Below are 27,951 nucleotides of genomic sequence, written 5' to 3'. Positions count from 1 at the left end.
AAACCCCAGCGCCAGCACAGATTGCTCCTGGTCTGGTCTCTTGGGGAGGGCAAGCTGGAGGGGGGGGATTTATTGCAGGTGGGAGGAAGCGGGGGGCTGTGCCAGCTTGGGGATGTGAGCTGGGAAGAGTACGTGGCTTTTCTCAGTGGGAGCTGGCCGTGTCCCTGTGGCACCCAATCTCTCCTGGAGCAGGTAATGTGGAGGGGTTTTGGGGAGGAGGTGCTGCTCCATCTTGCTTTGCAGGAAGGCAGCGAGCGCTCTCTCCAGTGGGCTCCAGATGGAGCCCACCGGGGAGAGCGCTCGCTGCCTTCCTGCAAGATGTTTGGAAGTGCTGCCATGCTTGCCCAGGGTCCAGGTGTATTAGAGCATTGGCCACCTGAACTTTGGTCCCTGCCCTCAGGGTTGCCCCAACTTGGATTCCCATGGAGGTTTTGCCCCGGGATACTCAAACCATGCCCTGCTCTTTGGGTCCTGCATCTCTCCCAACCGGAGGGTCCTGGCCCTGGGGACCACCGTGTCCTGGGAAGGGGACAGGAACACAGTGGGGACCCCTCTATGCCCTGTAGTTGGGGATGTCGGGCCGTGCTGGGTGCCAACGGCTCTGAGGAAGGACAGGCTGTGCCGGAGGGTGGGAATGGGGGTCTCAGCCCCAAGCGGGGGGTACTGTAGGGTGCTCCCAGCCCTGCCGGTCCCGTCACTGCCTTCCCCCCGCCTTCCCCGCCCTGCCCCAGCGGGAGCGGCGTGACCTTAATCCGAGGCGACCTTGAGAGGCGGCGGCTGTGGGGCGTGCGGGGGCCGGGGGCGTCCCGCGGGGGCGGGGGGCCGGGGGCGGGCTCCCCGCCCCGCCGCTGCCGAGGGGCGGGCAGCCGGGGTAGCCCCGGCCCCGTGCGGCCGCAGGCGGTGGAGCACCGGCGGAGCGGAACGGCACGGCACGGCACGGCGCCGGCGAGCGGGTACAGGGCTGGGCGCCAGCTCCTCCCCGGGGGAGGCGGCGGGAGAGGGGCGGTGGGGCGGTTTGGGACCCCCGGGGTCGGGCAGCGCTGCCCCAGAAGCGGCTGCACGCGTGGCGTGGCGTGGCGTGGGGTGGGGGGAGAGGTGGCGGCGGTTTTCTTTCCTCTGCTTTAAGGTGTCACTTGTTCCCCGAGCTCCGCACTCCCGGGTTGTGCTGCTCCATCCCGGAGCCCCTTGTCCGACCCCCCCCACCCCCCGAGCCCCTCTGACCCCGTCAGCTGCTGGCTGGTCCCCCCTGCGTGGGTCAGGCTCCATCTCTGGGGGCTGCAGCGTGTCCTGGGGTGGGTGGGAAGGCTGTGTGGGGCAGTGGGGCTGAGCAGAGCCCCGGGACACGGGCAGTCTGTGTGCACACCGGGGTGCAAGAAAGTAAGGGGGTGCCCAGGGAGGCGGGGGGCATCCCTCCCTGCTCTGGCACAGGAACCCCCATGGTGGCATTTAATTCTGCCCAAGGACTCTGCACTGAAGCGGTTGGGGAGCGCTCACACCCGCTGGCCCTCCAGCTCTGTTTGGGGACTGTCACTTCCAGGAGAGAGGCTGTGGTGGCTCAGGGTGTGCTGGGAGGAGCTCCGGCTGTCCCTGGCAGGAGGCAGCTGCCCTGCAGGAAGCCCTAGGGTTGGGTTTCTCTAGCCCCTGGCTCCTGTCCTGCTCCCCTCGACACTGTAATTCAGACAGGCGGGAAGGGGGCTGTGTGAAGCCAGGCTGCGCTGGGCTCGGGGCATCACTCATGCGCCAGGGAGAGCTGAACAGATGTGTCCTTGTGTCCACGCTCACAGGATCCTCCTTGCACTGGAAGGGATCATCTCTTATTTGCTGCATGTGCAGGGAAGGCACAGCTCCACGGCTGGGGCATGCTTGGGCCATGCTGGGAGTCTGTAAGGGCTGGCACTGGGGGAGATCAGTTTAGCTCCAAAATCTCAACGCAGTTATGGGCCTGGGGGCTGCAAGCAGCTCCCTTGCACGCTGCCTCCTTGCACACATGCGTGGCAGGGTGCAGAGAGGACAGACCCAATGGTGGCACCAAGCCCATCCCTGTCCCAGGCCAGCATCTCTCTCTGCTCCTCCAGCCTCAGTGCCTCTCCCTCGGCGTTGGCTTCCCCAAAACATCCCCATTTCCATCCCCTCACCTGCTGCAGCACAGGGGGCATGGGGCAGGTGGGCACCTGGAGCTGTGACCCTGCAAAGCGGCTGTGCCGGGGTGTTGCCAGGAGGCAGGAGGGTCCAGGTAGATGGGTGACCGGGGTTGTCCCCCCACTGGTTCCCTGCAGGCCATGGGGTGCAGGGGGGATGCGAGCATGCTGAGGGAGGGTGCAAGGCACTCCTGGGGCTGTGCAAGCCAGCAGGCATCAGGGCACCCACTCTGCAGGGCCCGAGAGGAGTGTGGTGCCACCACCCTCCGTTTGTGGGTGTGGGTGCCCTGAGCCCTGGGCCAGTGGGTCAGTCCCCACCCCCCGGCACATCGGATGTGGGAGGGTGCAGGCACTGCAGCGAGTCCTTGTGGTCTGAGCCCTGCAAGAAGGGCCGGTGCTGGGAATGCGTGGCACTGGGCACTGCTGGGAGGCAGCTGGGATGGCACCCCAGCCGTTCCGTGTCTCCAGCAACATGAGGTCCCCAAGAGCATGGAAAGGCAGTCCCCACTTGCCCTGGGGACAGCTGAACGGCCACTGCCAGCCCCACACCTGGCATGTCCCCCAGGAGTGGGGCAACAGCCCCAGCGAGCGATGTGCTGGGTATCTGACCTGCCTGTCCCCACACCGAGCAGGGGACGGCTGCCGTCTGGTCCCAAAGCCTGCAAGGGTCTGGCAGCCGGGCTTGGCAGCTGCCTGCACACTGACGGCACCGGCTATTCCCAGCCCTGCGCTGCCGGTGCCTGTGCTGAGTCAGGGGCCTGGGGCACGGCTGCCACCCCTGCACCGTGGCACAGAGCCCTCCACTCCCAGGGACCCCCGGGTCCCCTCCTGCACCCAAATCCCAGCTCACCAGCTGCGGCATCCACTCCTCGAGGGCCCAGTTCCAGCACCCGGGTGACAGGCACATCCAGCGATTTGTCTAATTAAATTCTTAACAGCCTAATCAAAGCCTTATTGTCAGACCAGTTGTATTTATAGTCCCACTTGTCGCAGCGCGCTCCCTGTTCGGCTGCCAGTGTGCTTGCGGTCCCGGGGTGCTGACGTTCCCTGGGGAGAAGGGGGTGGGGGAGCTGAGGGTCATTGCTCTGCACCCCCGTCCTTGCTCTCACAGCCTTTCCTCTCCCTTACTTCCAAATTTGCTGGTTGGGGGCCTTTTCCCAGGCGGTGGGGGCTCTTCTTGGGCACCCCCAGGGCAGTTTTTCCCAGCTCCCGGGGCTACTTCTTCCCTGGGAGCTGTGACCTGGGAGCAGCAGGGCTCCGGTACCCACTGGGATGCGGGGCGGCTGTGCTCACAAGTTTTTCTGTTTTCCTCCAACACCTTTCGAGCTCTGGCTTCTGGGTAATGCAAATAAACATTTATTGAGCATGGTGGTGTGAATTTGACACTTAAGGAAAGCAATGAACGGGCAGGAGACAGGCACAGGTGCGCTCACACACGGGCAGGGGCACATGCACCTCACACATGTGTGGGTACGGCCGGAGCCCACCCGGTGGGACCCGGGTGCAGTGGGGGGATCCGGCCCCGCTCCCCCCAGCCACCCTCTCTCTTCCCTCCCCAGTGGCTGCCAGTGTGGAGGAGGCAGAGCCATGGCATCGCTGCTGTGCAACGCCCGTGAGTGCCCAGGCAGGCGGGAGGTGCAGGGCAGGGCACGGCACTGGGCCATCCAGATTTACGCAGGGGCAAATCTGGCCTGGGGGTTGAGCTCACCTTGCCGCACTCTGGAGCATCCCTAGCCCATCACGGCTTTTGGGATTTGGGCTTGGCAGTGCCAAGGGCGGGTGGGAAGGGTGGATGGGGAATTACCTTCTGCCCCTCTTGTGGCAAAGGGAGTCTGTTTGGTGTCTGTCCCGCCTCCATCCCAAATCAAAGGACTACAGGGGGGTCCCAGAAGTGAGAGGGAGCAAGGTACCAGGGCACAGTGCCCGGATACCCCTGCCCTTAGTGATGCAGCCCACACTGCCCACAGGCATCCAGCTCACAGACACGCTGGAGCAGATGCAGCAAGGGACGCTGATGCGCAAAGTCAAGTCCAAGAGCTGGAAGAAGCAGCGTTACTTCAAGCTGCAGGATGACTGCATGACCATCTGGTACCAGTCCAAGAGGACAGGCAAAACTGAGTCTGCTTGTGAGTACCGGCTGCTGTATGTTGGCCATGGGACCATCGGTAGGGTTCAGAGTGAACAGGGATGTGAATGTATGGAGATTCTTGGAGCTGTACTTGCAAAGGGTGCTGGGGCATTCAAGAGACTCTGTGTGCATGTCTGGGCTCTTCTCAACCACACCCTTCCATGAAGCATCCGGCCCCCAGCAGGACCCATAGGTCACAAAGGCTGAGTAGAAATTGCGGCTGATACAAGTGGAAGCTCTGGCATGCCGGCAGAGGAGTAGGCAGACAAACAGAGGTGCAGATGGATGAGTAGCTCGATGGATGGATGGATGGATAGCTCAATGGGTAGATGGATGGATGAGTAGCTCAGTGGATGGATGGATGGATGAATGGATGGATGAGTGGAAGAAGGGATGGCTGGAAGGACAGTTGTATGTGGGCAGTGCCCCCTGCCCTGCGGTCCTTGTCCCCCACAGACAGGCCTCCCCTCCCTCTGCCCCAGTCTCCATCAGCGATGTGGAGACGGTGCGGGAAGGGCACCAGTCGGAGGTGCTGCAGAGCCTGGCTGACGAGTTTCCCCCCGAGCGCTGCTTCACCATTGTCTTCTATGGCCGCCGGGGCAACCTGGACCTCATTGCCGGCTCGGCAGAGGAGGCGCAGTGCTGGGTCCAGGGCCTGCGCCAGCTCATTGAAGTGGCCACCAGCATGGACCAAAGGGAGAAGATAGACCAATATCCTTCCTGCGGGTACCACTCTGCCCTCCACACTCAGTCCTTCCCCATGTCTGGCCATCCCCCAGGCCCTGCATCTCCAGCCTTGCCCCAGAGTGTGCTTAGCTCTTCTGGGTCTCACCATCTGCACCAGGGCAGGGAGAGCCCACAGAAAAAGGAAAAGAGGCCATCTGATGCTCCCCAGCTCCATCTCTCTTAGCCAAGGTCCTTTCCCTTAACATCTGCCCTGGTTTCTCGCACGTGGATTCGTGACTGGTTCCAGAAAGCCGACAAGAATAAGGATGGGCGCATGAACTTCAAGGAGGTGCAGCGTCTCCTCAAGATGATGAACGTCGACATGAATGAGGATCATGCCCTGCGGCTCTTCCAGGTAGGCACTGCACATGAGGGGCTGGGGAGGGGCTGGACCAAGCTGCACAACACCTCTTCTGTCCATCCATCCATCCATCCATCCATCTATCCATCCTTCCATCTATCCATTTATTTGTTCACCCAACTACCTGTTTACTCAGACAAACATCCATTTGTTCATTTATCTGCCAACCCAACCAGCCAAGGCAGCTAGCTGTTCCTCCCTCCCCTTCATTTGTCCATCCAGCTGCTTATCTGTCCACCCAGCTAACCAGCCATCTGTTTATTTATCCATCAACCCAATCAGCCAGCGAGCTGTCCATACATCCATCCATGTAACCATCCATCCATCCATCCATCCATCCCTCCACCTGTTTGTCCATCTCTCCATCCATGGACCCATCCATCTATCAGTCCACCCAACCAGAGATCTGCCAATCCATCCATCCATTCACGCATTGATCGATGCCTACCACTGCCACTGGCGTGGAGTCTCTGTGCCCTCTGTTGGGGGTGGGTGAATCCCCCCACAGCCCTATGGGGTGGCCAGGACACCCTGTTTTGCCCCAGCTAGGTGCTGAGTGAGCTCCCTTGCAGGCTGCTGACAAGTCAGAGTCAGGGACGCTGGAAGGGGAGGAGTTTGTGCTCTTCTACAAGACCCTTACACAGCGTGAGGAGGTGCTGAGCCTCTTCCAGGACTTCTCCGAGGATGGGAAGAAGCTGACACTGCTGGAGCTGGTGGATTTCCTGCGGCAAGAGCAGCTGGAGGACGAGGGCACAGAGGAGCTGGCCATGGAGCTCATCGACAAGTACGAACCATCAGAGACAGGTGAGAGCCAGCCCGGGTATCGGCTGTGCTCTGCACGGTGGGGAAGGAGGGTGCTGAGACTCACAACCCAACAACAGGGGCATCCTCAGCCCCATCTTGCTGCAGGTGGACACAGGAGGAAGGTTCACCATGGTGTGATCTGGTGGAGTTCCCTTTTTTTGGTCCACTCCTGGACCATTTTGGTGTAGAAGGTTGACCAGCCATGGGGTGCAAGCTCTGGCTTTGGGGTCTGCTGCCCACCTTCCCATGGCTTCTGCCCCAGGGCATCTATCCCTGTGCTCCAGCCTCTGGCAGCAGCCGTGCCCACCAGGCTGGGGATGCTAGAAGCTGCCAGCAGCCCCGTTTGTCCCAATCCTGTCCCCTCTGGGTCCCTGGCTGTTGCTGAGCCTCCCCCTCTGCCTGCAGCCCGGGCTCGCCATGCACTGAGTGCCGACGGGTTCCTCATGTACCTCTGCTCCCCGGAGGGCTCCATCTTCAACCCCCGGCACCGGGCGCTGTGGCAGGACATGAGCCAGCCGCTCTGCCACTACTTCATCTCCTCCTCCCACAACACCTACTTGATAGAGGACCAGATCCGGGGCCAGAGCAGCATCGAGGGCTACATCAGGTAAAGGGGCTGCTGCCTCCTGGCTGCCCCCCAGCACCCTCCTGCCCCAGTGCCGTGCCCCAGGCAGCTCCATGGGGCAAACCCACCAAGAGGAGAAGCTCCTTTGCCCCCTCCTCGTCCAGCACCCCTGTGGCCGTGCCATGTGGTGCTCAGCAAGGGGGTCCACTCTGGGGATGCTGAGCCCAGCTCTTCCTGCCCTGCATGCAGCAGCATCTCCACCGTTGGCAGTTGTCCCCTGGTCCCTGCAGGGGTGACACCCACAGCCAGGGGGGAGGGCAGGGGGCTGGTGCCCTGGCTGGGTATGGGGTTCCAGGGGTGACCACACACCCACAGGGCTCTGAAACGGGGCTGCCGGTGCCTGGAGGTGGATTGCTGGGACGGGCCGAACGGGGAGCCCATGGTGTACCACGGCCACACCTTCACTTCCAAAATCCCCTTCCGGGAGGTGGTGAGCACCCTGGGGAAGTACGCCTTCAAGGTAGGGCACCCTTCCCCGGGTGCTGGGTGTCATGGGTGGCCCTCAGCAGGTGGTGGGGGATGTGGCTGCAATCTGGGGGCAGTGATGGATCTCTGGAGGGGGAGCGATGCTGGGGCTCACACACCTGGTGCTGCAGCAGGACCGACCCCGCCGTGGGCGAGGAAGGTGGCTGTGTCCCTTCCTGGGGGACAGCACTGGGGGGTCTGACCCACAGCCCTGCACTGTGCCACATCAGGGGATGGGGGCTCATGCAGACATGGTCTTCTGGTGGTACAGGGGTGAGATGGGGCGTGGGGGATGCGGGGGTGAGATGGGATATGAGGGATGCTGGGGGATTGGAGGGGTATGAAGGTCTCAGGGGGATACAAGGACACACAAGGCGCTCCATCCTGGCACTGATCACGCCTGGGCAAAGCCCTTGTGAGAGCTCCCCAACTCCACCGAGGCTGATCTCCAGCTGTGCACGTTGCTCCCCAGACCTCAGACTACCCGGTAATCCTGTCCCTGGAGAACCATTGCAGCATGGAGCAGCAGGAGGTCCTGGCCCAGCAGCTCAAGGACATCCTGGGGGAACAGCTCCTCACCGCCACCACCGATGGGCGCGTCCCCACCCAGCTCCCGTCCCCGGAGGTAGGGACAGAGTGCGGCCATGCTGGGCATCGCTGTGCTGCCTGGGAGTGGGGTGAGGAGGTGGCTCTGCTGTCCAGAGGGAAGGCCAGCCCTGTCCCAGCATCATCCTGCCCCGCTGGAGCACTTGGGGACCCTGGGGATACTGTCTCTTCATGTTCACAGGGCTCCCAAAGCTATCCCCAAGGTTGTCTCCCCATGCCCTGCAGAGCCGGACAGCAGAGCAGAGCCTTCCTATCCTGTCCCCTCCTGGGTGCTGAAAGGAGCTGGTGGTGCTGGCCCCCAGCAATGCAGGGCCTGGGGAACAAGAAGTCCCATGGAGAAGATGGGTACCCCAAGGTGCCTACCTCTCCATCCCCAACCCCACAGGAGCTGAAGCACAAGATCCTACTGAAGGGGAAGAAGATCGGGCGGCTGGAGGACATGCTGGATGGGCCGGGGGATGAGGCGCCCGATGTGTCCGATGATGACAACGGGGCAGAGGCAGAGGAGGAGAGGCGGAGGGTGAAGGTGGGTGGCCTGGGCTGGGGACCAGCCAGGAGTGCTGAGCCCCCAGACACAGCTATGGGCCATGGTGACATCCTAGTGCCGAGAGGAGAGGCAGAGACTGCAGAGACATCACCAGGCAGGGGGGGCAGCCCTTTCTGCCCCTGGCCAGGCCAGACCCCTCTTTGCCCAGTGTCCCTGTGGTAGCACCATGTTGGGGGTCCCCTGCTTGCTCCGTTCCTGGCAGGAAGGCTGCCTGTGGTGGGGGTGCTTCCACCCCCAGCACACCCCAGCTGCCTTTGGGTGCCCTGGACTCCACAGCCCCTATCCTGGGGGATGGTGCTCCCATCAGGAGGGACCCAACACGGCTCTGCCTTGCAGAAGGACAAGGAGAACCTGGCGCAGGCATTGTCTGACTGCATCATCTACTGCAAGAGCGTGTCCTTCCGGGGCTTCCAGGAGGCCCGCAGCCATTCCCGGCCCTCCGAGATCTCTTCTTTTGCTGAGGCCAAGGCCAGGAAGCTCATCCGGGACACGGGTGAGACGGAGGGGACAGTGGCACCAGGGGACTGGGCCAGGGTGGAGGGGGCAGGTGGCTTCCTCAGGTGTAGGGCTAGAGCCTCCAGACACCGGGGTTCCCTCCCTGTCCAGGGGAAAGGGGGGTCCAGCAGGGCTGTACCCTGCGTTTTAGATCTGGTGGGTGAGTCAGGGTTATTGGTTTAGAAAGCAAGGCAGGATGCCTGGGTTCCTGGGAGGGGAGAGGGATGAGAATTGGTGGGTAGGTGGGTGGGTGGATGTTTGGATGGATGGGTGGATGGAGGGATGGGTGGAGGGATGCTTGGATGGATGGGTGGATGGATGAGTAGGTGACTGGGTGGATGGATGGGTGAAAGGATGAATGTTTGGATGGATGGATGTTTGCATGGATGGATGGAGATGCACTACATGTTGTGGGTGGCTGTGCAGGCCAGGGAATGACCCCACAAGTGGCCCTCATGCTCCATCCCTAGGGAATGAGTTTGTTCGCCACAATGCCTGGCAGCTGACACGCATCTACCCCAGCGGGATGCGGACTGACTCCTCCAACTACAGTCCCCAGGAGATGTGGAACGTGGGGTGCCAGATCGGTACGGCTTGGGGGTGTCAGGGCTGTGGCCTGGGGAGATGCCCTGGGTCCCGTGCCAAATGGCACCATCAACGCTCGTGTTGGTGCCAGCTACAACCCCAGCTGGAGCCAGATCTGGCTGCAGGCTCTTGCTCTGCCCTGGGGAGCCTGGGTATACCCAGGCATCAGTGCCTTGTCCACCTGTGCAGTCCCGCATCTCTCTGGCCATGGGGACAGGCTGGTTCTCAGCTCCAAGCAGGGCATGGTGTCTCCAAGCTGCCCTGAACCCTTTCCCTGCCACCTTCCCCCAGTGGCTCTGAACTTCCAGACGGCTGGCATGGAGATGGACCTGTGTGACGGGCTCTTCAGCCAGAACGGCCGCTGCGGCTATGTGCTCAAACCACCCTTCATGAGGGATGAGGAGACTCTCTTCAACCCCAGTGACCCTGGCAGCTGGGAGGGCCCTGGCCCCATCACCCTGACGATCCAGGTATAGGACCAAGGAGAGACCCTGGGGAGCCGTGACAGTGTCCTGGGGCTCTGTCAGTCCCAGATGGGTGGGGACACTGTTGGGCAGCGTGCTGGAGCTGAGCAGCCTCCCAGCAGATCAGTTCAGCTACTCTCTGGCTCACGGGGTCCCTGCCCCTTCCTGCAGGTGATCAGCGGGCAGCAGCTGCCCAAAGTGGCCAACACTAAGGACGGAGCCGTCATTGACCCGCTGGTGCGTGTGGAGATCCATGGGGTCCCTGCAGACCAGGCGCGCCAGGAGACCAAGTACATTGAGAACAATGGTGAGTGCCACGGTGGTACCAGGGACCCAGCTGCGCCCAGGTGGCCCATCCCTGCCCTCCCTCACCCTCCCAGCACCCACTCTCCCTTCCCAGGGTTTAACCCCCGCTGGGACGAGACACTCCAGTTCCAGCTCCACGTGCCTGAGCTGGCCCTCGTCCGCTTTGTGGTGGAGGATTACGACAAGACGTCCAGGAATGACTTCGTGGGCCAGTTCACCCTAGCTTTTACCAACATCAAACCTGGTGAGTGGCTGTTGCCTGGTGGGGCCCTGGGGCAGCTCCGGCAAGGGTGTCTGGGGCTCAGCTGGGTGCTAGAGAGCGGGGTGGTGGGCAGCAGTCAGCCAGAACCTTGCTGTCCCCCCTGCAGGCTACCGCCACATCCATCTTCTCTCCAAGGACGGCACCACCATCCCGCCCTCTTCTCTCTTTGTCCACATCCGCATCACTGAGCCGCCTGGCCCTGAGCAGGACTGAGCTTGTGGGGCGAGTAGGACCTGGATGGAAGCCATACAGCCAGCCTCGAGCGGCTGGGGCCACGGAGCCAACCACATTGCCCTCTCGTTGAGCCGTTTGTGTCGTCCCTGTGTCATCGTCACTGCTGTGCCCCCCTTTGCAGTGGCCTCCAAGGGCTGGGAAAAGGCACTGACCTCCCCTTCTCAGGTTCAGGATGCTGCCTCCCACGCCTGAGCTTGGGGTCTGTGCTGGTGCACCCCCTGCACCCCCCATGTGCATTCTGCCCTGGCCCACGGGCACAGCTTGGCTGCGGGGAGGAGGACAGATGGTGTGCACCCCCCTGGCTCTGCCACACAGGCTGGTCCCCTGCAGCCAGGGGAGCACGGCTGGAGCCGAGCAAACCCCAGGGCTGGGCAGAGCTGGGAGAGGAGTCAGTCCTCACTGCCCCCTGACCCTATAGAGCCCCATCACAGCCCCTGGCCCCTACAAACCCTCGCCATGTCCCTTCTCTGTAAGCAACCTAATAAATTGTTTGGTGACGGGCAGGCTTGGGTCTGGGTGCAATGGTGCTGGGGAGAGACTGGGAGCTGGGCTTGTCCTTGCCCTCTTTCCCTGTGGGCACCTGGCCCACTGCTCACACAGGGCTACAAACAGCCCCAAGAAACAGTATTAAAAGGAGCTGAGAGATTCCTTTTATACAGCCGCATATTTTACAACCCATATACATATATGCCTATACACACACATACATCTCCGCAGCAGGCCTGCACCACCAAGGCCTTAAAGCAGTCAGGATTCGGCCTCACTGCAAAGCACTGTCCTTCTCTGCAGGGCACCCTCCTTCCTGCTCCATCCCGGGGGGTCCCTTGGCCCGGCTCTCCCTCTGCACAGCATGGAGGTGGACGGTGGGCGTGCTGGGGTCCTTGCCCACCCCTTGGCTGGGGTCACCGGCCCCACGCTCGGGGTGATGCCGCTGGATGTGTTTGATGACCTGGAACTTCTGCTTGGCCTTGTAGGGGCAGTAGCGGCAGAAGAAGGGGTGCTCATTGGTGTGGGTCAGGTAATGGTGGCGCAGGCCAGCTGCCCAGCGGAAAGCCCGCCCGCAGGCGTTGCAGACGTACGGCTTCTCCTCGCTGTGCTTCTTCAGGTGGGTCTTGAGGAGGAAGCGGGTCTTGAAGGCCTTGCCGCACTGCTCGCAGATGAAGGAGCGGGCCTCTCGGTGCCGTGTCTCCTTGTGCACCCGCAGGGCATCTGCCCGGTTGGTGCGGTACTCGCACTCATCGCAACGGTATGGCTTCAGACCTGTGACAACAGGAAAGGGAATGGCACCAGGATGGGGGGACAGTGCCCTCCATCCCGCAGGTCTTGCCATCCCTGTAACAGAGCAGCAGTCCCCAGGGACTCCCGCCCTACATCCCATCAAGTCAGCAGGCACCCTAAGACCCCCCATTTCCAAGGCACCACATGGCACCTGGGGTCCGTACCACCCCACCTTCCCTCCCACCCTGGGGGACTGTCCCCAACCCACCAGCACATGAGAATGTGCTGACCCCGACAGCTGGGGGTCCTCCCCCACCTCCAGCTGGGCCACTGGTAGCACGGAGCTGAGGTCCTTGCAGCCCCAACCATCTCTGGTAGCCCACGGCCCATTCCCAGTGGGCAGCGCTCACCCGTGTGCTTCGTCATGTGGTACTTGAGCTGGTTCACCCACTTGCACTTGTAGCCGCAGTCGGGGCAGAGGTATTTCCGCTCCTCCTTGTGGATCCGCATGTGGTACTGGGCACAGGGCAAGAAGGCAGGATCAGGATGAGGCTATGTACCCTGCCCTGGGAATGTGCAGGGCTCTGGGATGCCAGCGAGGGGCTCATGGACAGCTCTGGCATCTCAAACTGCGTGGGGCAAGGAGGGCTGCCTGCTTGCCTGGCAGACTATGGGCAGGGGGGATCCGCAGCAGGGTCAGGATGAGACCACCATACTGCTGAGCTTGCTCTGTCCCAGCCTGCGGAGGGGCACAGGCTTTTCTCCCCGGTTAGGTATTTAGGGCAAAGTCCAGGTTAAAACCAAGCCCAACAGAGCTAGCCCTGAGCTGAGCACGTCGCACAGCCTTGCCCAGGCAGTCCCAGATGGCTCCACCTCAGCCTGGCCATTAAAAAAGTCAATATTTCTTTTAGCAAACCAGACCATTTTCTCCTCCATTACCCCACGCCTGGCCCTCCTGTTCTAGGAAAGGCCCTTTACCATGCATGAGGATGCTAATCACCTACAGAAACGAGGGCAGGGTCTGGCTCTGCTTGCAGGGAAGCTGAGCTTTCCCTGCACTGTGTCTAACTGGTGCCACAGAGCACACTGCAAGCCAGCAGGCAGCCAAACTTGGCTTTGAACGGTGCAAGGCTGCACCCAGAGGACGCCAGAGATGTTAGCGGGAAGAGGAGCAAATGCAGACAGCTGCCCACTGTACTGGTTTTGGCTGGGATAGAGTTAATTTTCTTCATAGTAGCTGGTATGGGGCTATGTTTTGGATTTGTGCTGGAAACAGCCTTGATAATACAGAGATGTTTTCGTTACTGCTGAGCAGTGCCTACACAGAGTCAAGGCCCTTTCTGCTTCTCATACCACCCCACCAGAGAGCAGGCTGGGGGTGCACAAGCAGTTGGAAGAGGACAGAGCTGGGACAGCTGACCCCAACTGAACAAAGGGATATTCCATACCATAAGATGTCATGCTCAGCATATAAAGCTGGGGGAAGAAGAAAGGGAGGGACGTTCAGAGTTACGGCATTTGTCTTCCCAAGTAACAGTTACACGTGATGGAGCCCTGATTTCCTGGAGATGGCTGAACACCTGCCTGCCAATGGGAAGTAGTGAATGAATTCCTTGTTTTGCTTTGCTTACGTGCGTGGCTTCTGCTTTACCTATTAAACTGTCTTTATCTTAACCCATGAGTTTTCTCACTTTTACCCTTCCTATTCTCTCCCCCATCCCACCGGGAGGGGAGTGAGTGAGCGGCTGGGTGGTGCTTAGCTGCCAGCTGGGGTTAAACCATGACACCCACCTTCTTGCTTTGCTACAAATCCCCTTTCCCCTTAATCTGCAACAGCAGGGAGCAGGGAAGAGACATACTGTACTCACATGAATTTTTATCTGCTCGCCTCCTATTCCTGTATGAGCCACAGGAGAGGACAAAGGACAAAACCTCCCCTTGGTAGTTTCTTCTCCCCCAAATTCCCGTGTCTAGATCCCCCCCAACCTGTGTAGATGCAGTAGGATATATCTGCAAGCAGGGCTCTCACCTTGAGACGCGAGGGGTCAGCGCAGGCGTATTTACAGAGGTGGCACTTGTAGGGCTTCTCACCAGTGTGGATGCGGATGTGCCACGTGATCTTCTGCCTGTTCTTGGTGGTGTACTCGCAGTCTGAGCACTTGTACACGCGGGTGCCCCCGTGGCCCTTCATGTGCTGGTCGAAGACGAGCTGGTGGCGGCAGGCAAAGTCGCAGAAGGGACACCGCAGGGGTTTGTCCTGGGGGGCGGCCGGCTCGTGGCTCTCCACGTAATGCCGCACCAGCTGCTGCCGCTCCTTGGCTGCAAAGCTGCACAGCTCACAGCGGTGGCTGAAATGCTGCGTCTTGTGCTCATCCAGAGCCTCCCGGGTGGCAAAAGTCTCCTTGCAGGTGCTGCACTCCAGGTGTGGGTGCTGCTTCTGCACGTGGCACTTGAGCGTGGCCTCGCTGTGGCACACAAAGCCACATCGTGGGCAGCCGTAGGACACCTTCTCCTCGTGCCGACGGAGGACGTGCTGCTTGAGGGCCGTCTCGGAGCTGAAGCGAGCCTCACAGCGGGAGCAGCCAAAGTTGAGCTCGCCGCGGTGGCAGCTGTTAACGTGGCGGGTGATGTCGTTCTGCAGGTAGCTGCTGTAGTCACAGAGCGGGCAGAAGTGGGTGGGCGTCTTCTCGTGCACCCGCAGGCGGTGGATGCGCAGCTTGGAGTTGGTGCCAAAGGTCTGGCTGCAGATGCCGCAGGCGATGCGCCCCACACCAGTGTGCAGGGACTGGTGGGCCTCCAGGCGGTAGCGCCGTGTGGTGCTGAACTCACAGTAGCGGCACTTGTGCGGCTTCACGCCCTCGTGCTTGATGCGGACGTGCTGCCGCAGGCAGCGGGCCTGCTTGCAGGTGAACTCGCACTGGCGGCACTGCAGCTGCGGCCGCTTGCTGTAGTGTTTGCGGTGCAGCTTGCGGTGCAGCCGCAGGGCTTTGGCCGCCTTGGAGGTGAAGGGGCAGGAGGCGCAGCGAAACTCGCCCAGCGCCACGCAGCCCCTCTTCTTGTGCGTCTTCATGGCCCGTTCCTGGTGGCAGGTGAAGGGGCAGGTGGGGCAGGAGAAACGCCTCCTCTTGGGCAGGATGGCTTTTGGGGGGGCCACATCCAGCGGAAGCTCACTGGGCTGGCCCATCTCAATGCTGGCTGGGTCCCCCTCAGGGAGCTTGGTGCTTTGGGGTCCATCCTCCTTGGGATGCACAATGTGCTTCTCGGCACAGTGGCTCTTGAGGGCCCGCCTGGAGCGGAAGGCCTCTGGACACAGGGAGCACCAGAACTGCTCCAGGCGCCGGCACCCATCCTCCACATGGGAGGTGATGGTGGAGATACGGGAACACACGAAGGAGCACGCGTTGCAGTGCAGCTTTCCTCCCTCCAGACGGTATTTCTCTGAGGGTTTCCCTGGCTGGGGGGAACAAGTGCCTCCACCTGGCTCAGCCCCATCACGTTGCTGGGGAGGCTCTTCTGCCACCTCTGTGCTGTCACCCGGCAGGGATTTCTCAGGGGCAGGACAGCCCGATACCCGTTGCCCAGCCAAAGGACTGCCTGCTACTTGCGTTTTATCGGGCAACAGTTCAGCTTCCCAAGGGGTCTCAGCATGCCCAAACTCCTCTGAGCCTCTCTTCTCGCTCTCTGCCATTTCTGTACCATTATCACCAGGGTGGTCAGCCGGTTGGCACAACCCAGGTGGCTCCTGACCAGCTGGTTTGAGGATCTTGTTCTTCTTCAGGAGGACTGGGCACTTCTTGAGAAGGTGGGTGTTGAGCCCCCTTTGCTGCTTAAAGCTGGCACCGCACTCACGGCACACGAGCGGGGCCCGGCGGCTCTGGCAGCTGGCTTTAGAGTGCAAGGACATGGACTTCTCCTTCCGCGTGATATACGAGCACCTCTCGCACTTAAAGATCTGGCTCTCTGACTGCACCACAAGCATCTGCACCCTGCCCTCCAGCACCAGCGTCTCTGCCTGCTCCTTGTCCTGCTTCCGCAGAGCCTTCAGTACTGACTCCGAGCTGCCTCTGGCATCGTCACCAGGGGTAGCCACGTCCTCTGGGACAGGTGGGTGGCTCTGCTCAGCTGTCTTCAGCACATTGAGCCAGGCCTCCGGCAGCTCGGCTTGGCTGGTCTCTCTCATCTCGGTGTCTGCCACCAGCTTCTGGTGGTCCGAGCATGACCCCTCAAGGTGGCCTGTGGCCTGTCTTAGGCCATCTTTTCCCTGGCTGTCTCCTGCCGCTACACTGCCCTCCAGCCTCACCGCCTCATCCTCCTGTGCATCTCCCTCCTCTTCCTCAAAGTCTGGGATGTCTTCGAGTGTATTGTCATTGTCCTCCAAGCCAAGGTCATCCCGGGAGCCCAGCATCTCATAGGCTGCAGGAGGCTCCTTGCAGGTCAACATTTCCACGCTCTCTGACTGTGCTGCACAGGCTTCTCCAGTCAAATGCTCCAGGAGGGGGTCAGACGAGACGTTCAGTGCCTCCAAGTGCAAGGTGCAGCTCTCTGCCACATCCCCAGAAGCAGTGAGCCCAGTTGAGCCTTCAGCAGCATCTCCTCGCACGCAGTCATCTCCCAGGGCATCGCCAGCAGTGGGACAGCTCTGCGCCCCCTCACCCACACCTCTCTCCACCTCGCTGCCACTCTCCGGTGGAGCGGCATCCTGCCCAAGGAGGGGCACCACAAATGTTTGCTGGTAGCCCTCTTCTTCCTGGGACTCCAGCCGGGATGGCTTCGCCTTTGCCCACTGTTCCTTGCTGGCGAGGGGGGAGCTGACATCCACACGCAGGGCTGCGCCAAGCTCATAGCCAAAGAGCGCCTCGGACGAGCTGATCTCCAGCTCCTTGCTGGCATAGTTTTCCAGCCAGTCCTTGTCACCAGGGACGTAGCCGTGAATCTTGCGCTTGTGGAAGAAGAGACTGGTGTTGCTGAAGGTGCAGTAGGAACAGAGGGCGCAGCGAAACTCCTTCTGCTTGGTGTGCTTGCAGTTCTCGTGGTTCAGCAGCGCCTGCTTGTACTTGGTCTGGTAGGTGCAGTACTGGCACTGGAAGATGGGCACCTGGTAGTTCTGCGAGTGCTTTGCCTGCATGTGCTTCTGCAGCTCGTACTTGCGCTTGCAGGCGAAGCCGCACACCTCGCAAATCAGACTTTTGCCCTGGTGCCGCAGCTTATGGCTGCTCAGCTGGTCAGCGCGGTGGCATCGGTATGAGCACTGGTTGCATTGGTACCTGTGGGGAAAGCAGAATCAGTCAGGCAGCATGAAAAACCGGGGCAGACTGAGCCCTGTCAGGCACGTTGAGCTCTGCTTCCCTGTCCTGGACACAAGGGGAAGGGGTACTGTTTGGTTTGCCAGATCTGACCTTTGCCGTCCAGGCAGCTCTTACCACAGGCAATTCCTCCCTGCTGCAGCCCTTGGCACTGCTGGTGCTTTACACCCCCAGCCTGGGGACAGGAGATAGATTTCCTGAGTATTCCATAGAGTGACTGTGTCACCCTCCCCACACACATGACACACCAGCAGCACCTCCAGCATCCCTGGAGGCAGACTGAACCCAAAGGTGGTGATAACACAGAGGTGAAAAACATGTTCTGGCAGAGTCCTGTACATGTCCAAGCTGGCCTTGGCCCATGGACATCAGCAGAGCCCGCGAACCCAAGCTCAGAGCTGCACTGATGTGGTAATAGACCTCCTTGGTGGCATGGAGACACCAAAAGTAGGTTTGCCTCCACAGCACCATGCTGGCAACAACCTGCAAGCTCAAAGACTGCATTTCTTACATGCCAGACAGAGCAGGCTGTAGCCATCCCCCAGGCATGAGAGAGTCAGGAACACAATGCAGTCTGGAGCAGCAAACCCCTGGAGCAGGATTTGGGGAGCACCAATTATGCTGCCAGGCCAGTGGAGCCAGGGGTCATACCGGAGATCTCCAGTGTGCTTGCGCATGTGGACGTTCAGGTAGTGCTTCCACTTGGTGATGTACCCACACTCAGTGCACATGAAGTTCTTGTCGTTGGAGTGGGTCAGCATGTGCTTCGACAGGTAGCTCACATCCCGGCACGTGAAGTCGCAGAGCTCACACTTGTGAGGCTTCTCTCCTACACACAACACAGGAACGCCCTCAGCATGACAACCAGATAAAGCAACGTGGTCTGCCTCCCCCTGTAGAGAAACCAGCTCAGCAGGAGCTGGGGGTAACAGGAGGGATGGGGGCAGGCCACAACTTCAGCCAAGTGACGCCAGAGTGGCAGAGCCGGTGATGGGATCCAGGAGCCCTGACCCAGCCCTCCCTGCCCATCCCAGCTCAGCTCTCGGGACCCCCACAGCGGACACCCACCAGTGTGCAGCAACATGTGACGGATGAGGACCCTCTTGTGCGCGGTGGCGAAGGTGCACTCAGTGCACTTGTGGATCTTCTCATTGGCATGCATCTTGCCCACGTGGTCATGAAACTCCACGGGGTTGAAAGTGGCGTAAGGGCAGAAACTACACTGGAGCTGCTCGCTGCCTGGATGCCCCTGCTTCTTGTGCTTGCGGAAAACGTGCTTGTTGGAGCAGATGAAGTCGCACTGCTGGCAGTGGAAGGCATAGTGGGTTTTTCGGTGAGCCTCCATGGCCTCGGCTGTGCCAAAGAGCAGCGAGCAGGCATGGTACTTGCACTCCACCGCCTTGATGCCATGAGCATCCTTGAGGTGACGGACAAACTCCTTCCGGTCCTCCGCGCAGTAGTTGCAGCCCCCCTGGAAGCAGCTCAGCTTCTTGGGCTCGGCTTTGTGAGTCTTCAAGTGCTCTTTGAGGGCCTGGCTGAGCCGAAACTTCTCCTCACAGACAGGGCAGGAGTAAACATCGGAGTAGAAGTTGGAGATGTCCTCGTGCATGCTGGCCATGTGGCGGTTGAGGGCATTCTTCTCCACCGAGCTGTAGTGGCAGAGCGGGCAGCGATGGGCCTTCTCACCTGTCTCCCGCATCATGTGGATTTTCAGCTTGCTTTTGCTGGTGAAGTACTTGTGGCAGTTGGGGCACTGCAGGCTGGGGTCAGGGAAGTGCAGGTGGAGGTGCTCCACCAGGTGCGTCCGTTTCTTGAAGCACCGCTTGCATTCGGGGCACATGTGGGTTTTGTAGAGGTACTCAGAGCCCTCCGTGACATCCCCTGTGAAAGCAGAGGATGGGGAGCCATCAGCAGGGAAGAGATGGAGAGCACAGGCAGATGTTCTCTCCCTGATCCAGCTGTGCCAGGGTGAGGGCTTATACACATACGTAGTCACACAGCGGCCATCTACTTAAGAGGGACTGTCCCCACCCCAAGCCACCAGCATGGTTCAGATGAGCTCTTTCCAGCTCAACACTGGCAAAGCGCAGCCTGAATCAGGCCTGCTCATGTGTTCCTGATCCCCAAAGCCCGGCAGACTTTTGCCTGAGCCTGGCAGTGGTTGTGGGCAGGCAAAAGAAGGGATGCATTTGCTTGGGTAGAGGGCTGGGGAAACAATTCACTGGTACATGCAGGAGATGTGGGGCTGCTGGATGGCAGGGGACCCCCAGGCCCCACCAGCCCGGCCCATGTTTCCCTGCCAGTCTCAAGGCTGTGCTGCTTGTTCATAATACAAAGCCTGAGGAGCTCCTGGTAGGGCTCCACATCCTACCTTTGAAGTGCTGTGCCCGTGGCACCCTGGCTTTCTGAGGAGCTGCCTTCCCATCCTCTTTAGCCTCGCCTTCACAGGGGCTCTCGCCATCCTCCTCTGGCGACTCGTCCCCACCACTGTCCGAGTCCTCTTCTCCAGCTGACGGTTTCTGTCCCTCCAAGGAGCCCTCCCCAGTGCCTGCGGGCTTTGCTGGCCTGGCTTCTGCTGTGGTGGCTTCCCAGCTAGGGTGGCAATTCCCCGCCTTGTCCTGCCCTTCTTCTGCTGCTTCAATGGGGAAAGACAGAGATCATCATGCTCCAGGCAAGAGGGACCCCCCTCACCCACATACATGCAAAAAAACTCCTTGCTGAGATGGGGGACACAAACCATGCAAGGAGGAAGGAATGCAGGGCTCCCTAGCCCTCTGGCAGCACAGCATCACCCCCCACTCCTCCCAGTTGTAACTGGGATGCATGGGCACAGCCTCTGCAGCACCCACAGGCCCCGGACCCCACTGTCTGTACCTGATGGCAGGACACAGCGCTGCTCGAGGCCATGGGGGGCTGAGCCAGGGTGGCCATCTGTCACAGGTGCCTCAGCAGGGGGCTCCGCAGCATGGCCCTTCCTGTGCTGCCAGAAGAGCTTGGCATTGGCCGTGATGAAGTCGCAGTGGCCGCAGTGGAAGGGGAAGTGGGTGCGGTGGTGCTGCTCCATGGCTAGGCGGCTGGGGAAGAGCAGCGGACAGGCACGGTAGGTGCAGGACACAGGGGAGGCCCCGTGCAGGCGGCGCAGGTGGCCGCGCAGTTGCTTGCGGTCCTCCGTGGTAAAGCAGCAGCCCTTCTCAGGGCAAGGCAGAGCTCCTGGTGGGGCACGGTGGGTCTTGAAGTGGTCCTTGAGTTCACCAGGCTGTGTGAATGCCTCCCGGCAGACAGGGCACAGCAGGTGCTCGGGAATGGAGCCCTCCTGCATGCTGACTCCAGGTGGCTCCAAACCCCTCGGCTTGCTCTGGCCCTCACTGGCAGAAGCCAACAGTGTTCCGGGGAGCTCCAGGTGCCCCGGGGGGGCCAGCAGCAGGCACTGGTGCTCGGAAAGCAGGGAGGCCTCCGGGAAGCTCTGGCCGCACCTCTCGCAGAAATACAGCTCCACCACTTTGACCAGAACCTCTGCAGGGGGGGGGGGGGTGAGCTTTAAAAAGGGCTTTCACCAGGCCCAGAGCTTGGGACTGGCAGTTCAGTTCCAGCTCTGGACAAGGAGGATAAACCCCTGTTGCCACAAATTACAGTTTGGAGAACTGCAGCCCTCCCCCTACCCGAGGTATCCCAGGACACCTCCCATAAGAGAGGGAACACCACCACCCAGGTGACCACGATGACCAGTTCTGTCCCTTAGCACCTTTGAGGCATGCAGAGATGGGAGACGGGCTCAGCCCCGTTCCTAGCAGGATGTGCCCACACTGGACCCAAGTGAGAAGCATGTTGGAGGCGGCAGTCCAGGGTGGAGATCTCCACCTGGTCCCTACTGACAGCCTGGAGCAACCCCCTCACCTGGCACGCAACTCCCACAGCCACCCCTCCCCATCCACACACCCAGCTCATGCCAGGTCCACACTAAATGGTGACACCAGAGTCATGATGCATATGAGTTCGGAGACACAAGGGCACTGCGGTGTCCCCAGGGTGCCAGCTGGAGGGGACAGGGGTCCTTGCCAGACCTCTCTCCCTCCGTTGACCACCATGGGGCCCATTCTGCCCTCCCTGCACCCCATACCTGTGGCATTGGTTGCGTTGCTCAGCGTCACATTGCCAGCCACTGCCTCGATGAATATTTCCACGTTGCTTCCTTCAGAGTGAGCCCCTTCCCCAGGCATCGACGCCTCTGCCAGCAGCAAGTCCTGGCTGGCAGTCAGCGTGGGCATCCCAGCCAGGCTGGTGCTGGACACACCGGGGCTTCCCACAGCTCCTGCCTCTCCTGGTGTAGGCAGGAGCAGCTCTGAGCACAGGGCCTCCATCTCCCTGCTGGGACCCTCAGACACAGCCACTTCTGCGCTCATTGCCACCGGGCACTGGCTTGGTGCTGGGCAGGAGGGCCTCTTACACTGAAACAGAAGAAAGTGCTTTAAACGAGGAAGAACCCAGAGGCCCAGGGGTCCTACTGGATTTTGGGGGGCCAATCCCCAGGCAGGGGTATGAACTGGGGTATCTCAAAGCTGGCTCCCTTCTGCTGTGCCCCAAGCGGGCTGCTGGTGAAACCCACTGCCACGGGGGAGACAGGGTGCAAGGACCCCTGTATCCGCCCCAAACTCGGGGGCCTCTACCTGCGCCCAACAGCCAGAGCTTGCTCCCCGGGCCCAGGTGGGCCCCAGCCCGAGCCCAACCCCCAGACCTGGGCCCAGCCTCCAGCGAGGAGGTGCCCACCGCGAGTCCCCACACGGCCGCGGCCGTCCCAGCCCCCTCGCACCGCAGCCCCGGCCTGTCCCCGTCGCCCCGGGCCGGGGATTCAAACCGGGCCCCGGTGCCTCCAGCCCTGGCACATCTCGGTAGTGCGCGCCGGGCGGGAGGGAGCGTCACCCTTTGTGCGGCTCGCGCGGCCGCTCTGCTCTACCCCGCCGACCGCCCCGGCTCCGCTCTATGGTGCGAGCCGGCAGCCGGCCGGAAGCGGCGCCGGGCGGAAGTGAGGGTCGGGGCCATAGAGAGGGGCGCGGCTTGGGCTAGAGCGGCGCTGTGCGGAGGTGAGGGGCGGCGGGGCCGTAGGCCGAGGCCGGTACCGGCGGGGGCGAGCTCCTGCCAGAGGGGATGAGGGGAACTGCGGCCCCGCCGTGGAGCGGACGGGGTCTGGGGCCTTGCCGTGGGGAAGGCCGGTGTGGGGCTGGGTCTCCTGCGGGGGAAGGTGGGCTCCTGCCGCGGGGCTGAGGCTCGGCTGCGGGGGGAAAGGCCCCACTGCGGGGCAGGGACCCTGCCGTGGGCCCGAGGCCTTCCTGTGGGGCAGGGCAGGCACTGTCCTGGGAAGGAGCCTTGCTGCGGGGTCAGACCCTGTTCTGGGGGAGGTAGGATCCTCCCTGAGGGAGCAGAGCGTGTCTGTCAGGCTGTCTCTCTGTTGGGGGAGGCTCCCCCTCATCCCCTATATCTGACAGACCTGTGCTGAAGGAGCTGGAGAAACTTCAGGCCCCTTAAGTGTGTGGCTGGTGCCCTTAATCCAGACATGGAGATGCTGCTTCCACCACAGTCGCGCGCCTGTTGCCAGCAGCAAAGAAACAGCTCTCGGCTCAGCCTGGGGACACGCTTCAGCTTTTCCAAACAATAAACCTTAAATAGTTGCAGGGCTCAGTGATTTGTAGCTGTTTAAAGAATAAAACTGTGTAAAACTCTGGGCTTGTTGTCACGGCTGAAGAAGGAACAGATGCTTCTGTGCTTGCTTGAGAGCCTCCATCTCTTGAACCCCTCCTGCCTGTCTCACCCAGAGGCTGCAGAGAGGGAGAAGGTTCCTGTGGCCAGCGGCAGTCTGAACCCCCGCTAATAAGATAAGCACGGGTGTGGGATCTGAATGTGCCAGGCTGCGTTTTGCCTTGCGAACCAGCCACAATAAAGGCCAGGCAACTGTGGCTGATCTGTTGCGTTCCCTGCTGCCATTCAGTCCTCCTCTTTCCACGCAGGTTTGTTTCCAGAGCGCAGAGATGATGCTGTGGAAAGGAGCTGCTTAACCTCCCACAATGCCCTTTTCTGACTTTGTCTTAGCACTGAAGGACAACCCGTACTTTGGGGCTGGGTTCGGCCTCGTCGGGGTGGGCACAGCCCTGGCGTTAGCCCGGAAAGGGGCCCAGTTCGGGCTGGTGGCTTTCAGGCGCCATTGTATGATCACCTTGGAGGTGCCCAGCAAGGATAAAAGCTACCACTGGCTGCTGAACTGGATCTCCCACCATGCCAAGCACACACAGCACCTCAGCGTTGAGACGTCGTACCTGCAGCATGAAAGTGGGCGTGTCAGCACCAAGTTCGACTTTGTCCCCAGCCCTGGGAACCATTTCATCTGGTAAGGGAGGGCAGGGGGAAAGTAGTTTGGGGACTGACCCTCGTTTTGGCAAGGAAACTACAACCTGAGGTGCGCATGGAGACAACAGAGAGGATTCTGCCTCCTCCTTGGGTCTGGATTAGGGCAGGGGATTGAGAGTAGCGAGAGGAGTCTGTATTCACCGGTGTGAGGTGATTTCCTTACCCAAGATGAGTGTTCTCTTTGATGCATGAACCGGGCTGGGCGCAGCTGAGTGGTGCTGGACCACTGTCTCCCAACCCTGTCTTCCCACCCCAGGTATCGCAGGAAGTGGATTCGCATTGAGCGCAACCGGGAGAAGCAGATGATCGACCTGCACACAGGGACACCCTGGGAGTCCGTCACCTTCACTGCGCTGGGCACCAACCGGGAGATCTTCTTCAATATCCTCCAGGAAGGTCTGTAGGGGAGCTGCGTGGGGTCCTGCTGGGAACAGCCTGCTCCCAGGAGATGCCCAGAGCTTCAAGGGAGATCCTTTTCCCTGCCAGCTGTCCCCTCTGCCTCTCTCTGCAGCCCGGGAGCTGGCACTGCAGCAGCAGGAGGGAAGGACAATCATGTACACAGCAATGGGAGCAGAGTGGCGGCAGTTCGGCTTTCCCCGCCGGCGGCGGCCTCTCAGCTCCGTGGTGCTGGAGGAAGGTGTGTCAGAGAGGCTGGTCCAGGACGTGAAGGAGTTCATTGACAACCCCAAGTGGTACAGCGAGAGAGGCAAGGCTCCAGTGTGGCGTCCTCTGTACCGTGCCCAGCGCGGCTCCTTACCCCCCTGCAGCCACGGCTGTGGAGCACCACGTTGGCCATATCCTGTAAATGAGCAAGCCTGGGTGCTGGGGACAGGCCTGGGTCTGCAAAGGAACAAACTCCCCTCGGTTCAGTCTAATCCTGGAAACCACTATAAGCCATGGAGTTCATTGCTCCTGTGACGCTGCTATTGGGGTGAGGCAGGATGCCTGTGGTCCTCTCTGGACATGGCTGCAGAGAGATTTTTCCCTGCTGCTTGCCTTCCTCTGGTGTATCCTCTGTGTGTGCTCAGCACAGCCCCCATGGCTCTGGGGAGGGAGCTCAGAGCAACCTAGCTGATTCCTAAAAGGACACTCTCTTTTAGGGATCCCCTACCGAAGAGGCTACCTGCTGTATGGTCCTCCTGGCTGTGGGAAAAGCAGCTTCATGTGAGTATTGCCAGCTGGCTAACAGCAGTTTTCCTGCCAGCCCCCTGCTCTGGGGCATAGCAGTCTCTTCTGAGAGGGTGTGGATGAGTTTGGGTTTGAAATGCAGGAGTGGGCTGTGCCTCCTGTGTGGTGCCTGGTATAAGCATTTGCGTTGCTGGCACCATGACAGGTCAGGGTGACAAGCCCTTCACACCCTTGCTTGCACAGTGCTGCATGGCACCAGCAGGCTGAGCAGGGGCTCCCACCCGCCCTCCATATCTGATCTCCACCGCGGGAGGATGCCTCTGCCCTCTCTCCTGTTGCTGGGCATGGAGATCCAGTTCTTCCTCTGCTCTGGGCTTTCTCGCTGTGATTCACCCCTGTGGTTTGTGTCCTTCCCAGCACAGCCCTGGCTGGGGAGCTGCAATACAGTATCTGCCTGCTGAGCCTCAGCGACCGCAGCCTCTCCGATGACCGGCTCAATCACCTCCTGAGCGTGGCACCGCAGCAGAGCATCATCCTGCTGGAGGACGTGGATGCTGCCTTCGTCAGCCGGGACCTCGCTGCTGAGAGTGAGCAGTGCCCCTGTTCCTGGGCCAGTGGTGGGAGGGAGGTTTGCTGGCTGTGCTGGGGAAAGGTTTGGACTCTGGGCTGCTCTGCCACACCAGCAGAGACCAGTAGTGGGCAGCTCTCTGGGACCTCGGGGCCCAAGCTGGACCTCGCCCAGTTGTGGCTAGGCTATATAAAGGGAAGTTTGGGTCCTTTATCCTCAGGCAAACACACTTCTCCTGCCCAGCTATTTTCAGCATGAGGGAGGGGATGGCTTTCTCCCTTATTCTCTTTTTGGGTTCCCAGGGGTGCAGGTGGGCAGGGGAGGTAAATGTGCTGCCAGCCAGGGAGAGACAGAGGGTCAACCTCAGGGCAAGGAGAGAGTGGGGAGCTTGGCTTAAGCCTCAGGTGATAGGGAGGTGGTCTGCAAGACTGCACGGGGTTAGTGGCCAGTGGATATGATCTCAGACACCTCTGTCTGCAGACCCAGCTGTGTACCAAGGCATGGGGCGCCTGACCTTCAGTGGCCTCCTCAACGCGCTGGATGGTGTGGCCTCCACAGAGGCCCGAATTGTCTTCATGACCACCAACTACGTGGACAGGTCAGAGCTGCCGTCTGGGAGGGAACAGGGAGGGTAGCACGGGAAAACCTTGCTCCCTTTTGATGGGCTTTATGGAGGGCTATTTGCATCCTCCAGTGTGCAGACTGGGGATTCAGGTTTCCCAAATCCTCCCTTGGGATGCAAATCCCTTGATTGCTAATCAGGGTCTCTTTTGGGGGAGCCTCAGATGCTTCCTTGCTGTTCAGACCATGGTTGTGCCCTTCAGGAGAGGTACCAGCTTCCTGCCCATGGGGATCTGCAGGTTTTGGGGTTGTGGCCCTGCTGCCAGTAAAACACCAGCCCCGTGTGCAGCCCGTTGGGTTGGCAGCATGCAGCCTGGGCTCACAGCACCCGGCCAGACGCTGCCCTGTGGCAAGCTTGGTTCACTCCAGACCGAGCTGGCCTAGAGGTTTCAGAGGTTGCTCATAGGACAGAGATGGGCAGAGCTGTTTCCCAGGACACGCTTGTCCTCTTCCGGAGCCAGCCCTTCCCCAGCTCTCTCACTTCTTTTGGGTTGATTTCCCCCCTCAATCCCCCAGGGTCAAACCTCTTCCCCACCTTTACCATCTCACAATGCAGAGCACCTTACAGATAGGACACTGGCTGTGCTAGCATGGAGCGGGGGGACCTTTACTGTGTTCAGTTTTGGGACCCTCACTACAGGAAAGACACTGAGCTTCTGGAGCGTGTCCAGACAAGGGCAACCAAGTTGGTGAGGGGCGAGCACAAGTCTTATGAGGAGCGGCTGAGGGAACTGGGGTTGTTTAGTCTGGAGAAAAGGAGGCTGAGGGGAGACCTTATCGCTCTCTACAACTACCTGAAAGGAGGTCGTAGCGAGGTGGGTGCCAGTCTCTTCTGTCAGGTGGCTGGAGATAGGAGAGGAAATGGCCTCAAGTTGTGACAGGAGAGGTTTAGATTGGATATTAGGAAAAATTTCTTTACTGAAAGGGTTGTCAAATATTGGAACAGGCTGCCCAGGAAACTGGTTGAGTCACCATCCCTGGAGGTATTCAAAAAGTGCGTAGACAAGGCACTTCAGGACATGGTTTAGTGGGCGTCGTTGATGGTTGGACTCGATGATCTTAAAGGTCTTTTCCAACCTAAATGATTCTATGATTCCTGCAGGACCCACCCTGCAAAGACACTTTGATCAGGTTTTCAAGGCACCCCTGTGTCTCTCAACAGGCTGGACCCAGCCCTGGTGCGTCCTGGCCGCGTGGATCTCAAGCAGTACGTAGGCCATTGCTCCCGCTGGCAGCTTGCCTGCATGTTCCAGCGCTTCTACCCCGAGCAGCCCCTGGCTGCAGCCGAGCGGTTTGCGGAGCAGGCACTGGCGGTCTCCAAACAGATCAGCGCTGCCCAGGTACAGGGCCACTTCATGCTCTACAAGACGGACCCCGAAGGAGCCATTTCAAACACAGGCTCCATCCTGCTATGACTAGGGGCCAGCTTTCCCCTGCCACACTGCAAGGACTGGGGCAAGGACTTGACCATCCTGGGTATGCCACGGAGCTGTGCAGCCATGCAGGCCAGGTCTCTGTTCACCTCTACCTGTCCAAGGCCTTGGCTTTTTATTAAAACATGTGGAGAGTCAGAGCTGCCAGCCTTGCAGCAGGGAGAGGAAATCAGCTCTTGCCGCTCCCCAGACTTGGGTGATACTGCACCAGCCCCACTCACCAGTGCATGCTTCATGCTGGGATTGCTGTAAACTGCCGAGGCTCCTGGATGTGAATCCTCTTCCTCGTGGAGCAGCCTGGGGGTGCCCCAGAAGGGCACTTCCCTGGGGCAGGACATTGGGGTGCTACAGTGCTAAAGTTGCTGGTCTTTGAAGGGACAGCAGTCTTCACTGGTTTGTGAATATCCTCTGTGAAGTGCACAACATGGCTCTTAGCTCTCCGGTCCCTTTGCCTGTTAGTTGCCCCACTAACTGGTTGCCCCAGCTGCTGGTCCAGAGCCCTCCTGACCGCAGCTCGGCATGGCCAGTACTGCAAACC

The 27,951-nt window shown here is 60.5% G+C and overlaps 3 protein-coding genes across 14 annotated transcripts; 2 read left to right on the top strand and 1 right to left on the bottom strand.

The window, feature by feature from the left end:
* The first annotated feature begins 107 nt into the window (after positions 1-107).
* On the top strand, positions 108-11,391 carry PLCD4 (phospholipase C delta 4). Of its 6 annotated transcripts, none has more exons than XM_041124403.1 (17): positions 133-192; positions 1,146-1,292; positions 3,698-3,750; positions 4,106-4,264; positions 4,749-4,977; positions 5,218-5,347; positions 5,926-6,157; positions 6,563-6,764; positions 7,098-7,242; positions 7,720-7,872; positions 8,239-8,379; positions 8,737-8,893; positions 9,366-9,482; positions 9,772-9,950; positions 10,116-10,251; positions 10,345-10,494; positions 10,619-11,391. In XM_041124403.1, exons 3-17 carry the CDS (start codon positions 3,726-3,728, stop codon positions 10,723-10,725), a joined length of 2,262 nt encoding a protein of 753 aa, XP_040980337.1. In that variant the 5' UTR covers positions 133-192; positions 1,146-1,292; positions 3,698-3,725; the 3' UTR covers positions 10,726-11,391. The 6 variants fall into 6 exon arrangements, with proteins under 6 accessions (XP_040980335.1, XP_040980337.1, XP_029873057.1 ...); XM_041124402.1 differs by lacking the exon at positions 133-192 and adding an exon at positions 220-953; XM_041124401.1 differs by lacking the exon at positions 1,146-1,292 and having other exon boundaries at positions 108-192.
* ZNF142 (zinc finger protein 142) lies at positions 11,385-23,868 on the bottom strand. Of its 7 annotated transcripts, none has more exons than XM_041124394.1 (9): positions 23,827-23,868; positions 21,385-21,712; positions 20,142-20,780; positions 19,639-19,902; positions 18,336-19,148; positions 17,919-18,096; positions 13,994-17,228; positions 12,375-12,480; positions 11,385-12,006 (listed from the first exon to the last, which is right to left on the bottom strand). In XM_041124394.1, exons 1-9 carry the CDS (start codon positions 23,851-23,853, stop codon positions 11,507-11,509), a joined length of 6,090 nt encoding a protein of 2,029 aa, XP_040980328.1. In that variant the 5' UTR covers positions 23,854-23,868; the 3' UTR covers positions 11,385-11,506. The 7 variants fall into 7 exon arrangements, with proteins under 7 accessions (XP_040980328.1, XP_029873044.2, XP_029873043.1 ...); XM_030017184.2 differs by having other exon boundaries at positions 19,639-19,899; XM_030017183.2 differs by lacking the exon at positions 23,827-23,868 and adding an exon at positions 22,185-22,258.
* LOC115342639 (mitochondrial chaperone BCS1) lies at positions 22,268-27,856 on the top strand. The gene is made up of 8 exons (XM_030017213.2): positions 22,268-22,345; positions 23,267-23,643; positions 23,920-24,059; positions 24,175-24,369; positions 24,764-24,827; positions 25,209-25,378; positions 25,840-25,957; positions 27,143-27,856. The coding sequence occupies exons 2-8, from the start codon at positions 23,324-23,326 to the stop codon at positions 27,393-27,395; spliced, it is 1,260 nt and encodes a 419-aa protein (XP_029873073.1). The 5' UTR covers positions 22,268-22,345; positions 23,267-23,323; the 3' UTR covers positions 27,396-27,856.
* The last annotated feature ends 95 nt before the right edge of the window (positions 27,857-27,951 follow it).

This window comes from Aquila chrysaetos, chromosome 6 (assembly GCF_900496995.4).
Source record: "Aquila chrysaetos chrysaetos chromosome 6, bAquChr1.4, whole genome shotgun sequence".
In the NCBI taxonomy this organism is placed as follows: Eukaryota; Metazoa; Chordata; class Aves; order Accipitriformes; family Accipitridae; genus Aquila; species Aquila chrysaetos.
The sequence above is the reverse complement of the archived record's forward strand: the minus strand, read 5'-3'. Positions and strand labels throughout refer to the sequence as shown.

Bases quoted from the DNA above. Each gene is read 5' to 3' on its own strand.
- PLCD4 (XM_041124401.1), top strand. From the start codon at position 3,726: ATGGCATCGCTGCTGTGCAACGCCC. The intron at 8,380-8,736 runs GTGGGTGGCCTG...TCTGCCTTGCAG, and splicing joins AGGAGAGGCGGAGGGTGAAG to AAGGACAAGGAGAACCTGGC. The intron at 9,483-9,771 runs GTACGGCTTGGG...ACCTTCCCCCAG, and splicing joins GAACGTGGGGTGCCAGATCG to TGGCTCTGAACTTCCAGACG.
- LOC115342639 (XM_030017213.2), top strand. From the start codon at position 23,324: ATGCCCTTTTCTGACTTTGTCTTAGCACTGAAGGACAACCCGTACTTT. The intron at 23,644-23,919 runs GTAAGGGAGGGC...TTCCCACCCCAG, and splicing joins CCTGGGAACCATTTCATCTG to GTATCGCAGGAAGTGGATTC. The intron at 24,370-24,763 runs GCAAGGCTCCAG...ACTCTCTTTTAG, and splicing joins CAAGTGGTACAGCGAGAGAG to GGATCCCCTACCGAAGAGGC.
- ZNF142 (XM_041124394.1), bottom strand. From the start codon at position 23,853: ATGCATCAAAGAGAACACTCATCTTGG. The intron at 21,713-23,826 runs GTAAGGAAATCA...CTTCTGTTTCAG, and splicing joins AAAGAGAACACTCATCTTGG to TGTAAGAGGCCCTCCTGCCC. The intron at 12,481-13,993 runs GTGAGAGCCCTG...CCCTGTGCCCAG, and splicing joins CTGACCCCTCGCGTCTCAAG to TACCACATGCGGATCCACAA.